Genomic DNA, 15,169 nt, shown 5'->3' on the forward strand with positions numbered 1-15,169 from the left:
GCTGTGATCTGGAAACAACATGTTTTTGTCACTCTCTGCTGCTAGTGTGCTGTGTCTAAAGGCAATTCATTGTTAATAAAGTGTGCATACAACAAATTTACAAGTGTCCAACAAAAGATTTGTGTTAAGAGCAAACTTAAAAAGAATGTGCAAATCACTTTCAATATGTGTAACTTGCTGTCAAAGCTACACCTTTTGGGTGAACTTATAAATTTTTTTTCCTTCTTGTTATGTACGCTTGCTGATAGCACAACTACCCTTTCCTTCATGGCTGTCCTCTCTGAACAGCTCGCGTGTATATCTACCTGGCAGGCATAACCCATTGGCTATGGCATTGTGCTACCGATCTTGAGGTTGCAGGCTCAATCCCAGCACTGGCGGCTGCATTCCGATGGGCATGGAATGCAAAAATGCTTGTGTACTGAGTTACGTGCTCGGTTAAAGAATGCCAGGTGGTCAAAATTAATCCAGGGTTTTACACTGTGCCAAGCCTCATAATCAGATTGTGGTTTCGGCACGTAGAAGGGCAGAAATTAATTTTTGATTTTTTGCTTGTTTGCCCATGTGCAGCCATGAAGTGGTGCGTGGGCTGTTTGTGTGGTGCCAGGGCTGCGCGCACGGCGGCCACGTACAGCACCTGTCCGCGTGGTTCAGCGAGCGGAGGCTGTGCCCCGCAGGATGCGGGCACATGTGCGAGTACACATAGCACTAGCCTTCCCAGCTTTGCTGCTCTTCTCGTCAGGGTAAGAGTCACTTTGGGGCAGGCAACCTGCTCAAGTCTCTTTCCACAAATCTCACCGTCCTTGACATGTGCTGTACCTTGGTGTTACCAGCGTTCTTGGATTGTACGAATTGCAAAAATCTCTGGCTTAGAACATTGTGTGTAGGTGGTATCTAAAATATGGTAGCCACGATGTTTTTCCAGCTCTGCAGTGATTTCTGGTGCACGCAGTCTGCAAAAGCACAGCCTTCAAGATGTGTTTCTGTTACTCAGAGGAAATCGTTGCTGGTGTGTTCATTTGGACACCAGCTATTCCCAAAGCACATCAGGGGTTGGGGGTTAGTTTACCGAGGACTAAGCAGAAAAATAAACCTTCTATGTATTGTCGCTATCATTGCTGTTGTTTCCTGTCATCTTCTGAAATGAAGCGCTTGCATTGATTGATCTGAACTAAAGGTGGTGCTGATCAGAAATATGTTATTTGCAAGGGTGGCGAATATTCCAAGTTTCGAATATGAATACAATACAGTAGACTTGATTAATTCGACTCCTGTTAATTGATTTTTTTGTGCTTAATTCGATCCCAGCCGAAGGTCCCGGCCAGCGCTCGTGCATTTCCTTGGGCTCAAACTTCCGTTATTTCAATCCTAAGATTGGTTTTCGCCTAATAATTTGAATTTGACCAGTCAGTATGCACGCGCCTGGCCCCTATGGTGACCTTCGATAACAACCCCTTTAATAGCAGTGTCTGTCTCAGCAGAGCTTAGGGGACAGAGTATGCGTTAAGAATGTGTCAGCTTTCTTCAAAAACACCTATTTTCGGCCTGCCCTAGGGAAGTTTTCAAGCAATAAATGTAGCTCACAATTTTTATTATGGTATTTACCAGATTGTAGCGCGTGCCTTCCTTTGAAAAGGAAATTGCCTGCGCAGTGCATGCGGACAAAAAAACCAACACAGCCTTTGCAGGGTTTGTATGCTTTGCGCATAACATGGAAGTATTGCGGAGGAGCTAAATTAAAAATAAACTGTGTGGCGAAGCTAACTTTAGAAAACCGGCCGCCATTGTGCAATAATTTTATTTTCTAAAAAATCAGGTGTGGGTTAGATTTCTATTTCGTTTAGAAGTGTTAATGTCATTTCTTTGTTAGTTCACTACTTTGGATGCATAAAAAGTGGGTGCGCATTTGATTCGGGGGCGTTCTAGAGTCATGTAAATACTGCCAAATGAATCAGTGGTTTGTTTTAGCATATTTCCTTCACCTTGTTAATTTGACCCACCGGATAATTCATTCTATTTTGTCGGTCCTGCCTGGGTCGCATTAACGGAAGTCTGCTGTATTCCCCGTTAACTATCTGTATTCAGAAAGGAACTATTTAGTACTCTCGAATATTTCAAGCTAAATGGATACAGTTGATCGCGAATATAACAAACTTGGATGCATCGAATTATTGTCTATATCGAACAGTTGTAAAATGCACTTGAAAACTCCATGCAAAAGTGCATCAATGTACCTTGCATACATTGAACTCCCATTTGAACTCCCATATGTTGAACGCTGTGCTGTACCCCTTGCAAATACATTTCTAATAGTTACATGATCACAATTTTCGCATCAGAAATTCCTAATGCTGATAAATTTGAAATGGCACTGTTTTGGCAGAAGCTGTCAAAGAAGAAATTGAATCTGAGAGGCAGTAGGGTCAAATACCAATAATTCAAAATCTCTTAATTCAAACTGACGTACAATTCGAACTCTTAATATTTTTAGCGCAAAGAAACGCATAACACGAGAGAAGGCACACAGGACACAGCGCTGTGTCCTGTGTGCCTTCTCTCATGTCGTGCGTTTCTTTGTGCTAAAAATATTAACATGCAATACCAACTAGCCCACCAGTCTGTTTTGTTAAAATTTGAACTGCTCTACTGGGGCCGGCAAAGTCCTATGTATTTGAATAGAGAAAAACTTCCGCTAATTCGAACTCCAACAACCATGCAATAGTTCATTCGCACAAAATTTATCACTCTCATGGACTACTTTTCGGACAAACCTGAGCCAAAGGTGAAGGTTTTATGTGTTGCTAGCTACCGTAACGTCGTGTGCCGTTAAGGTGACGTGGAAAGATGCGTGGGGAACCAAGACCTAACCGGAGCAAGCACAGCGGTGTGTGCCCTCATTTCCCATCTGGTTTAAATGTAGCGGGAAGGTGCCCCCAGCGCGTGCTTGATCACATTAGCATATGTTCACCTACGCCTATTTGACTCGATAGTTGCCATTCATATTAAATTCGTATTCAACAAAGTTGATATTTGCCCACCTCCAATTATTTGGCTTTGCTTACCAAGTCTTCCTAAAGCTTCTTTAGTTTCCGCTTGTGGTGCTGGATGAAGTGGGAAAAGCTTGCAGGTATCGCAGTTTGCAGATGCCATTTTTGTAGATAGCTAAAGGTGACGCGAAAATCGGGAAACTTCCAGTGCTTTGGTCTGTCGGCATATCTGAATTCTAAAATGGTGGTGTTACGGGGAGTGTGGCCAACTCGTGATGCTTGGGTACTTCTTGTCACCAGAAATACAGTCACTTAGCCAGTTAAGGCATTTCATGCAGATCTATGTTCTGCTGTGAACTTATTCCACAGGTGGCAATCTAAAAGTAAGGTACCAACAACAAAAATAGGGTTTTAAATGGAGTACTCATATGCAATGTCATCTATTGCATGGTGGTAGCATGAAGTATGTTCGAATGTACAGAAGTGAAGACCAAGGAGTGGCCAAATTAAAGAAAATAAATGCTTCTCCGCAGCACCACTGGTTGTTTGTATTGCTCTGGGCAACTCAATACCCATTGCATGGGGGTGTTTGGCATCTTTTGGTGGCTCTGTATTGCCACTGAGAGCAAGCAATGGGCTGACAACTTGCACTTCACACCATCGGCTACAGCCCCAACCAAAAAAAATTTACGAAAGCTTTCTGAGCGCGCGATCCAACAAAGAATCAAATTCTGTCACTGTTAATGCATCCGTCCTACAAATGGAAAGCAGTAGAGCAGCAAGTTGGGCTAGTTGGTGGAAGTTCATCGTGTAGTAAGGAGGTTACTGTGCTATAAACACACGGACAACAGAAGTAGAAGTGGACAGGATGCGCGCAGACTCACAGCTGAATTTTATTTGGTAATGACGATGCGTGTATGTGTTAGCGATCCTTCCATTGCACTTGCTGATTGTGAGGTTCAGTTTCTGGAAGCAAGATTGTGGCGGCTGCGATTTTGGGTGGCCTGTCGGCATGATGATGTCATTTTGATCATTGTATATATATGTCATCTTTTACTCAATAAAATTCACTTGTGAGTCTGTGTGCATCCTGTCCACTTCTACTTCTGTTGTCCGTGTATGTATAGTGCAGTAACCCCCTTATTATAAGATGAACTGGAAAGTGCAGTGAGCACTTACTCGTATGATTGCCACATTCCCAGCTCAAATTTTAGTCAAAGTGGCAATGGCACAATGGAATTTAGCCTTGACAAATCTCATGCATCGAACGCTTTAGTAGTCAACTGTACCTCCTCCAAGCCTCTTCTTTGTATGGCATCACCTCTAGTGGATGCAATTATTTATATTCCTCTCTTTGTTCATCCTTCCGTAACAATATGTTGTTGAAGAAGCAGGTAAAGCTCCTCCTGCAAAAGTATGCTTTTTAAAACATTTGAGAGGCCTGTGCAACTTGCAAAATTACAGATGGCACAGTCAGCCACTGGCACGGCTTAGCCTCTGGTTAACTGCTGTCTCATATGCACCCGGGTGTAAAGTGAGGGCTGTACTCTCCAGTGGCTTAGGAACGACAAGCACGCTCTTCCACACGCACACTCTTCCGCACTTCACTTGGCCTTCATTGAACTAATACGTAACAATGAACTTGCTCAGTTTGTAAATTTCCCAACGCGTTATGGTTCAGCAAAGGACAGTACGTTGGACTTGTTGTTTAGCAACAATGATGATTTAGTTGAAGCAGTTACGGCAGCACCAGGAATAAGTGATCATGAGGTCGTAAATGCAACAATAGTGTGCAAGAAGTTACAGGTTAGCAAGAATGGCCCGAGAAAGATTTTTATGTATGAAACAGGGGAATTATAATGCCATAGACAAAGAGTTACACTTATTCCTGCCAGTATTGCTGGAATACAGCAGTCAGTACAGCATAGAAAGATTATGGGCTCTGTTCAGAGACAAAATCCTGCTTTTGGTCGCTAAATACATTCCCTCGAGAGTGATATCATCTAGACGTAGAATGGATAAACCTTGGATTAACAAAGAACTGCGTCTGTCAATAAGAAAGAAGGCTGGAGTATACAAGGCATTCAAGATAGCACCAAGTGAGAACTTATATGACAAGCTTAGAACTCTAACTAAAAACTTGAAACAAGAATTAAAGGCAGCAAAAATAACATACTTGTCGTCGCTAGCTGATAAAATAAGATCTAATCCTAAGGAGCTATGGCGATATGTCAAAAGCAACAGAAAAGACCGTGTCAGCGTTCCGGCTCTCTGGCATGAAAGTGATATGTTAACTGATGACACAAAGAAGGCTGATTGCTTTAACGAATATTTTCACTCCGTCTTCACAGCATGTCGTCATACTCCGATACCTGAATTACGCGAACAATTACCTCAAATGCATGACATCGTTTTAAATGAGGCTGGAATTAGGGCTCTGTTGTGCCACATTAATCCTCATTCTGCTCATGGTCTGGATGGTATATCAAACCACGTCTTGAAACGCTGTTCCCACAGTATTGCTCCTATCTTGGTTGAATTATTTACCAAGTCAATAAATTCTCAACAATTACCTAATGACTGGAAAATGACCAATGTAACTCCTATATTTAAAAGTGGTCGTCGTAATTTGGCAAGCAATTACAGACCGGCGTCTTTGACATCAGTCTGTTGTAAAACACTAGAACATGTTATTTACTCTGGTCTTATTAAGCATCTTCAGGACCATAATTTTTTCATCCCGACCCAGCATGGATTTCGCATGGGATTATCCTGTACCACTCAACTTACTGAATTCATACATGACGTTGCACTCGGCTTTAACAATAGTACAGAGATTGATGCTATATTTATTGATTTTCAAAAGGCGTTTGATGTAGTCCCGCATAACTTACTTTTGCACAAACTATCATTTCTTGGCCTCCCCGATTCACTTTACGGTTGGATTAAAGATTACTTGTATAAATAGCAGCAAAAAGTGGTTCTGAACGGTGCGACGTCGAGAACGGTTAATGTTTTATCAGGTGTGCCTCAAGGGTCGGTCCTTGGGCCGTTGCTGTTCCTCATATTTATCAATGACTTAAGTGAAGGCTGTGTTTCAAATATCAGACTGTATGCGGATGATTGCGTTGTGTACCATCCTGTGTCTTGTGCCGAACATACGAGTGTGTTGCAGTCTGATCTCGAAAAAATTTGTTCCTGGTGTGCTAAATGGAAAATGGATTTGAACGTAGCAAAGTGTTATCATGTTAAATTTACGAACAAAAAGAAAAAGGTGCCCAGTTCATACTTAATAAATAATGTTTTAGTACAATGCGTTGAAGAAGTCAAATACCTGGGCGTCATGTTAACTACGGCATTAGACTGGACATCCCACATTGACGCAACAAGCGCTAAAGCGTGCCGCCTTTTGCACCTTTTTCACAGAAACTTCAAGTATGCGCCAAAACCACTGAAGGAAGCTTTGTATCTTACAAATATTAGGCCGGTGTTAGAATACGCTTGCGCAGCATGGGACCCCTTCACAAAAGTTCTTGAAGATAAGTTAGAGCGTGTTCAGAAAAGGGCTGCAAGGTTCGTCACGGGCATCTACGACTACAAAACTAGAGGTTCGCAAATCAGGGAAAATCTAGGATGGAAGTTGCTGTCCACACGCAGAAATATAATCAGGTTAAAGCTTTTACACAATATTAACAGTAGTAACACAGGAATCGATAAGAACATATATTTAAAACCACCTCATTATCAGTCTAAAAGACGCGACAATTCCAAGAAAATAAGGGCCTACCAAAGTCGTATTAATGTATTTAAGTTTTCATTCTTTCCGCGAACAATTGCAGAGTGGAATTTGCTCCCGGATGAGATAGTGTCTGCACCCAATTTTTCATCTGCCATAGAGAACTTTATGTGAATCTGTTTTAGACAATATTTTCAGTGTGCCATTTTATGCATTGTGTAACAAATTTTATAATCGGATGTTGTTAGTATTGGATGTGTTGTCTTTCTTTAATAATTACGATTATTGTATTTCTAATACGTACCACAGATGATATGATGCCGTTGTTCGCGAAGTTGACTTTTATGTTTGTAATTAACCCCCTACGATAATGCCCAACTCGGGCGCTGTAGGTATTTGTAATAAATAAAAAAAAATAAAAAACACATTCAATTTTGATGGTCACCAACTAGGCTTTTCTGCTGCGGTTATGCTGGACATTCACAAGCAGTTAGGATCTGTGGATGCGAAAATGAAGGCAGCTCACAGAACAAGTGCACACAATAATACTATATGTGGAAGCTCAACAAAGGAATTGGAGGAATTTTCAAACCTCGCTTGCAAGGAACCTTTATGTGACACATTCTCCTAAGGAATGTGAACTGCAGGGTGCGTGTTACTGCAGAGATGGACCACTGGGTGCCAAGTTAGCCACTGTGCAGCCACACATATCAATTTTAGATCTTGATCTATTAAGGCGAATGCAGGTTTCAATCACAAGAAGAAACAAGGTCAGAAATCTGCAGAGATGCCTAAATTGGCTAGATAAAGCATTTCCTGCGAAGTTCATTTGCCACTGCGTTATCATTCTCTCATGTAATGCATAGTGCAGACAATGGTGGTCTGTTAGAGTTGCACAATGTGTGTCAAGGGAAAGGAAGTGCAGTCGAGGATGGTAGAGAATGGGGCGGTCTGATGAAATTAGTCAGTTTGCTGGCATAACTTGAAACCGACCAGCGCAAGACAGGTCGTTAGGAGAGGCCTCCATCGTGCAGTGATATAAAAAGAAACGGTTAATGACGATGATCATCATTAGTGACAGACTGGTTATGACGATAATGATCACCATCATAATCAGTTGGGCGCTGACAGTAGTTACCTGCTCATGCCAGCACAAAAGGAGAGTTCTCTTCACAGTTGAGGAGGAAGCCTTAGCTCAGGGCCAATCCTGCTTTCTTTCTTTCTTTGAATGTTTGTTGTACTGGTTATGACGATAATGATCACCATCATAATCAGTTGGGCGCTGACAGTAGTTACCTGCTCATGCCAGCACAAAAGGAGAGTTCTCTTCACAGTTGAGGAGGAAGCCTTAGCTCAGGGCCAATCCTGCTTTCTTTCTTTCTTTGAATGTTTGTTGTTGTGGAAATGCTCTCATTGAGCACTTACTGAACCATTTTGAAGGAAGCTTGTTGCATTTAAAAGGAAATGTCAAATTTAGCAGTTTACAGTGTTAGTTTACATTTAGGCTCAAAAAAAGTGCTCTGTAAAAATACTGACATTTAAAGGCAAAGTTTGTGATTTTATAACTCCACGAGAAAGATTATGCAATACTTGAGAGAACATTTAAACAGCACACGTATGATGAGTTGCACTTGGGTTTAAACTGTACACCACTATTTCGCTTATGCAACTTCAGAACTTGTGTAAGCTAGATTATGTAAACTAGTGCATGTTGCTGAATTTGTACACTGAAATATTGTTGCCACTGCAGAGTTAGTCCATTACTTTCACACAAGAGGGTACATAGAAAGAACACATGAAGCCATGTTGTGATGTAATCATATAAGTTTATGTTAACTCACAATGCCCTCAACAGTGTAAATAGAGCAGACCAAGTTGTTTGGTAAAATGCATTGAGCCAGTACATCTTCTGACAGCTAAAAGGTGACATAAATTGTGTGTACACAGAAGAAGCACAGTTACAGGTTGCGATTGATGTGACAGGTGAAGGGAGAAAAAACCCCATTAGGTCACACAACACAAAAACACTGCACAGCCAAGCACGGTTGTAAACACAGTGATGGTTTGGACACAACCTATTTGAGAGAGCAAACTCGGCTTATCTGTCTCTAAAGATATCACTTGCAGTAATTGTCCCGTAGTAGGTGTGCTTCTATTTGTTACGCCAGAACCAGCCTGGTACTATTAAAGGTGAGGTTCAGTTATGCGCTAGCACCCAGCTGCATTATTTGGCCAAAGCAGTACTACCTGATTCTGACACATGCATGTGAGCATGCACAACTTTTGAGGTAGGCGAGTCTGCCAGGCACACTGAGTCAGCAGCTGCTAGTCATTTCTTAACGTAAGCAATGCCTGCACCTGACCTTAGCCCAACCTGCGAGCAATGGATCTTGTGGCGTACCCTTTGGCTAACTGGCCTTTAGGAAGGTAATCGAACTGGTTTCGGTTATAAAGAGTTGACTGCCGGGCTAGTTCGTTCCATGATCGTAGAAAAGCGTTGCTAGAAGATAGGGCAAGATAGGAAGGGGCACGCAGGCACAGTACAGTGTCTGTGCTCCTTCCAAAGTTGTCCACTCTTCTAGCTCTGCTTTTCTGCAGGCTTGGGTTGGCAGTCACTGACCCTGGAAAGCTCTGTAGAGTCAAACTGGCTTATTCTATTTGCACGAACAAAAATTATGTATTAAAATTTGCAGTCTGAAACAGCACTTAATGTTCTATTTGGAATCACTGCAGACTCGGGTTTGCCGCACCCAAGTGCCGCTAACCATGAATCTTTTAAAGGGAGATGCTCCTTGAAACAAAATTTTTTTTTTTTATCGCTTGTACTAAAGGTTTCAAAATTTAGCCAGTTTTATAGAGTTCTCTATGCAGATTTCAAATATCTTATTACTTCTTGTGCAGCTGTTATAGTTCTTGAGTTATCTGATGCATAATGGCAAAATATAGTAATCTTTGTGTGCACTTTTCTATGCATTAAATTTTCACAAAAAGCGTTGTGCTGAGCTTGTTTGGCTCTTTGTAGATCACAAAGTGCTGATATTTAACCAAACAGCACGTTCAATTACTCGAACTATGCAAGAAGATTAAAGCATTTCAATTAATTTGTTTCCTCGATTCCCTGAAATATAACCTTGTACTATTGCAACTACTGCTGGGAGATATTGCAGTTTCAAGTAGGTATCAGCACTGTACATATCTTCAAGAGTATGTATGCCAAATTTCGTTAGCAATGTACGTGTACAACATTATTTTTATGTGATTGTGAAATAAAATAGTTGAAGTGTCCTAACTTTTTTTTATATTTGCAGCAATTGTAGATGCTGTCTGAATAGATATTGGCACTTAGTGGTCTACAAAGAGCTAAATAAGCTACAGCACAAAGCTTCTTGCGAAAATTTATTACACAATAATGTGCCCACAAGATCACTCTACTTTGCCATTGTGCAAGACACAACTCAGTAACTGTAGCGTCTACACAGAAACTAACGACATATTTGAAATCTGCTTGCAATGCTCTATGAATGGATGAATTTTCAAGTCTCTAGTACAAATATTTAAAGAATTTCTTTTTTTTTCTTCTGAGGAGCATCTCCCTTTAACGACAGAAGTGTGGGCAATAAGCAAATTTTAAGCTCTGTGGATTACACGCCCAACTCCTGATAGCACAGTTTCAGCATTGACATGTCTTGCAGTTGTTGCAAGGTGATCGCTCCGATGCATATTTCAACTCCCCACAAGCAGCTTTCTCTGAAACAACTACATACTACGTGCTCTGTTTCATACATAGCAGGCTATGCAAGTAGCGCGGCCATAGCAATTTCACTCTGCACGTTCCTGTAATGAGGTTGTTTTTGGGGTGCGACATCTTTCGTTGGAGTAACTACTACTTCTTACATTACAACTACAACCTGTGGATGTGAGGTTACAACATATTACATATCATTTGTTTGCTCTTGTGCTTCCAATGTGCGACAAACACACTTTGCTTTGAAGTTTAAGGTTTGATGGGAACCCGTCTTGTCGAGGTGAAGCATTGTGAAGGGCAGAAAGAACCCGTGGTACTATGCTGGCCAAAGTATAGATTTATAATTTTAAAAGAACCTTCCCACAGTTTTTTTCATTTTTGCCCGTGAACAAGGCCCCGTATGGAAGCCGAAAGGCCTTTCCTGTTAAGTCTCTACTTTGGTTGGCGTAGTACCCTGGGTTTTTTTTTTTTTTTTTTTTTTTTTTTTTTTTTACCTTCACAATACTCTGCTTTAGTTGCAAACGCAATCCATGCACTGTTGCCGCTGGTCGTAGAGATGTGTCACTCAGTTTGCTTGGTGATCCATAGGCTCAGGTCTACGATGCCTTCTATGTAATCGATACTCCATGTTTGGTGACACAAAAGTGTCAGACTTAATGTTACATCCAATTACATGATGTGTACCTGTATCTTTCTTTTATATGTTTTGCACTGTCGTTTGGTCATGATTACAAACAGTGAAGTAAGTGTCTCTAGCATTTGTAGCATTGCCTGCCTATGTATAAAACAGAGTTTGGACAGTGCTGCCGTATTAGTAAATTTTAGGCGTGGATAGTCGATTTTAAACATTTTTTTTAATTAGTGAAACTTCGGAGGATTCACAAAAATATTTACAGATTTTAGCAGATTTTGGATGTTGCTCTGGCAATATCTTCCCAACAAAGAATTCAACACTAGTTGATCGTGCTTGCTTTTGATCGAAACAGGCATTGCAGTATAAAACGTCTGCCCATAGAATTCAACTCGTCTAGCACTAAAAAAACATGAGGCGCTTTTCAGATGCCAACACAAACAAATATGACACTATAGAACTTAAAAGGTCCGAGATGTCCCTTGCCTACTTGCGTACTACGTTCCAATCACAGTCAAATTGATACTTCCCCATAATACCTGTTCACTGTAGTTTATTTATTCTTGAATTTCTCGTGGCGATCTTTCAGCGGAATAGCACGAATGCTTAGCCGGTTTTGTCTGATGTTGTGGACAAGTTGAAGAAAATCTTGCATCTGGAGTCATTTATTGCATACTGCTGTATTTAGCTGAAGATATTTCGGTATGACAACATTCCCAATGTATCGCCCTACAGAGGAATGTCGTGCTTCATTTGGTGGGTAACAAAACGTAACTCTTGAGTCCTTTCCCCCCCCCCCCCCCCTTCCTTTCTTTTTTGATATTTCGAATCTTTCATCAGCATGAGTGAGGTGGCTAATGCCTGCTTTAATTTCTCAATATGTTATTTACTGCAGATGCGTCATTCCAATACCAGCCTACAAAACGCTTTCTCTTTGGTCACATTCCCTGGATAATTTCAGCATGTCTATGTGTACATATTCCATCCAAGTATCTTTTGGCACTTGAAGGCCCCTGCTTCAAATGAGCAGCACGTACAGCGAATGTATTTTTATTTGCACCATTTCCCGTGAAATCACAATTTCACCAACACATGCATCACGATTTGCCTGTCATACGCAAACTGACAGCATATTGTTGTTACTGTGGCAAAAACTAGGTCTGCTGAAACTGTGTTATTCATCGCATCGTACGTGTCACCGTCATCGAATTGCGATTTTCTTTTCTTTTTGCAGACCTCACTAACATATTTGTATTCAACGTACAGAGTAACCACAACATGTACATAGGAAAACAAGAATGGTCCATTCGAATACAAAGCAGGTTGCTCCAACCTAAAACGAAACTATTGTGAACATACAAAATGGGCATCCTTGCTTCTTGCTGTCATCCTTATCACTGAATGTGAACCTGAGAATCTGTGTAGTACGATAAACGCACATCAATTTTTCTGCACATCTAATTTCAACACCTAAGTACATACACATAATGGAGCGTAACTTCAAAGCTGCATAATATCTTTGTATGTATGTGTGTACAGAAAAGGAACTTCAGGGAAAAATGTGAATTAAATGCACCAGCCAACACCATAAACGGGCAATACGTGGTTATAGATGCCAAAAGCCCTTGCTTCTTCTGGTGGGTTCAAAAAGCTCTTGGATATGTTGTAAATGCACAAGAAAAACTCACTACATATAGGTAAAAAAAAAAACGACCCAAAGATCTTTTTCTAACCTGCACTGGGAGAAGTAACCACAGCTCTGAGAAGTTTAATCACAGCCAAGAATATCGCTGCTGCCAAAATGTACGTTTATTAGCAGCAGTTGCAGCGAAGTACAAGCAGGTATAAACAGCAAGTTGTGCCCTGCTGTGGCTTGTAATTGTGCTGCTTCCTGAATGAGCACTGCCGTAGTGCCAATATACCGTATGGTATACATATACATATATATGTATATATACACAGGGTGCTCTTTTTTTCTAGCTGCACCAAATTTTTAAAATTAGAAAAATATAAATCATGGTAACGTTATGTTTACCATTGAGATGTACGAATTGGCAGCCTCTAGATATGGAGCAATTTCCGCAATCAGTGTGTAATTAGCAAAGTTATGATAATTAACTTTCTAATTATCAACAATAGGTGGCTACAGCAAATGAGTACTTTGGGGCCCGTCCTCAACACTACCTATCCCAACAATCAAATTTTGAATAGCGGTGTTCATGTGTGAGCTACGCGAACAATTAGTTCCCCTTGGAAGGCTCCTTCAAACGAAAACTGGCTGGCAAAAGAGCGCCTGTGTCCTCGATGTCACCACCCTCCCACCTTTCGTCACGTCTCCAAGGTCACCGCCGGTCCGACCCCGCGAGCAGCTTGCATTATCACCTTGCTGCCTGCGGCGTAGGCCTAGTGCTTCAATGCTGGCTGGCCGCCAAATTTACTTTGTGATTCCATTGGGCGCCATGTTGTCGCTGTAGAGCTGACCCCGCTCTTTGGGCTTTTAGATGCTGCAGGCACGGCATCATATCAGTCTGTAGCGTTGGCGATATGGTATTCCTTTCCCTTTTTTTTCCTACGCTCAGTGAGTTATGTTCCCATCTGTTTTACTTTACGCAATTCACACGCGCGCATTTGAGACAGCTTTCCCAGAGAAAGTGAATTTTGACTAAACGACGTTCTCATCCAAAAGCCTGAAATGGCATTTCATCTGTTGAAGTGGACATGTGGCGCCCAATGGAATGACAAAGTAAATTCCATGGCCCGCCGGCATTGAAGCGCTAGGCCAACACCACAGACAGCAAAGAGAGAACACAAGGTGCTCGCGGGACCGAACCGGTGATGACCTCGGAGACGTGACGAAAGGCGGGAGGGCGGCGACATCGACGATACAGGGCTCTTTTGCCAGCCAGTTTCGGTTTCAAGGAGCTTCCAAGGGGAACTAATTGTTCGTGTAGCTCCCACATGAACACCACTATTCAAAATTTGATCGTTGGGATAGGTAGTGTCGAGTACGGGCCCCAAAGTACTCATTCGTTGTAGCCACCTATCGTTAATAATTAGAAAGTTAATTACCATAACTTTGCTAATTACACACGTAACTGCGGAAATTGCTCCATATCTAAGGCTGCCGATCCATACACTTGAATGGTAAGTGCAACGTACCGTGATTTATATTGTCCTAATTTTAAGAATTTGGTGCAGCTAAAAAAACACCCTGTATATGCACACACATGCACGCACACACACACATGGTGTGCCTATGTGAAAGAGACCACATAGCTGGTACTCAAGCTGTGATTAACTCAGTAATAATGTGACACATTTAACACTTGCTTTCAGTGCAAAATAAAGAGTAACAATCGTGAGCACACATTAGGTGGTCCCTTCATATCCTCTCCCCTCCCTCGCCCCCCCCCCCCCCCCCCCCTGCTGGTACATTTACAAATTCACTTCTTTGGTTACTTGAGGCTATCAACAGCGAGAGACAACATTTTTTTTTGCTGGTGCACACAGTTTGACGTCATTTTCTTTGGCTTAAAGATGCTCGGGAAACAGCTGTCAGTGCTAGAACAAGGGCATATTTGCAATAGGCATAATACATTATGTACAGAGTGCCTGGAAGGCAAGGAGGTTTACGAGGGAGGCATGTTAAACGATTATAACTATGCCCCACTTCGTACGGTGAGCAGAACAATAACCATAACAAAGCGCAAATAAGGTCTTCACTTACTGCACAACCATGTTCAACTCTTTCGCAATTATATTTGCACGCTGTTCTTTAACATCCTTTCCAACACATTGCCAAGAGAAAGTTAAATGCAGGCGCTATAACTGCTGCTGCCACCGTGTCTGATGCGATTGGTGAAGCGTGAAAGACAGAAGTGTTCCCCCCCCTGACTCAACTGCCATGTGCTGGAAGTTACACCAGCATATTTCATACTTTTCCTTCCCTTAAGAAAAAAAACAGACAGTTTGCTGAAAAATTGTCAGTTCTTCTGATGTGCGACTTCCACATTATTCTTGTCAAAATAATGAAATCTGGTTATATATATATATATATATATATAGTCATA

The 15,169-nt window shown here is 41.5% G+C and overlaps 1 protein-coding gene across 2 annotated transcripts in view; it reads left to right on the plus strand.

The window, feature by feature from the left end:
• Positions 1 to 15,169, plus strand: part of Wdr24 (WD repeat domain 24) — a 52,548-nt gene that overhangs the window by 35,654 nt on the left and 1,725 nt on the right. For both annotated transcript variants that reach the window (XM_055076011.1, XM_050187218.3), the window contains one exon: positions 571 to 743. In XM_055076011.1, the coding sequence (XP_054931986.1) occupies positions 571 to 706 (136 nt within the window). In that variant the 3' untranslated portion in view covers positions 707 to 743. The remainder of the gene's footprint in view (positions 1 to 570; positions 744 to 15,169) is intronic.

Source organism: Dermacentor andersoni, chromosome 2 (assembly GCF_023375885.2).
Source record: "Dermacentor andersoni chromosome 2, qqDerAnde1_hic_scaffold, whole genome shotgun sequence".
In the NCBI taxonomy this organism is placed as follows: domain Eukaryota; kingdom Metazoa; phylum Arthropoda; class Arachnida; order Ixodida; family Ixodidae; genus Dermacentor; species Dermacentor andersoni.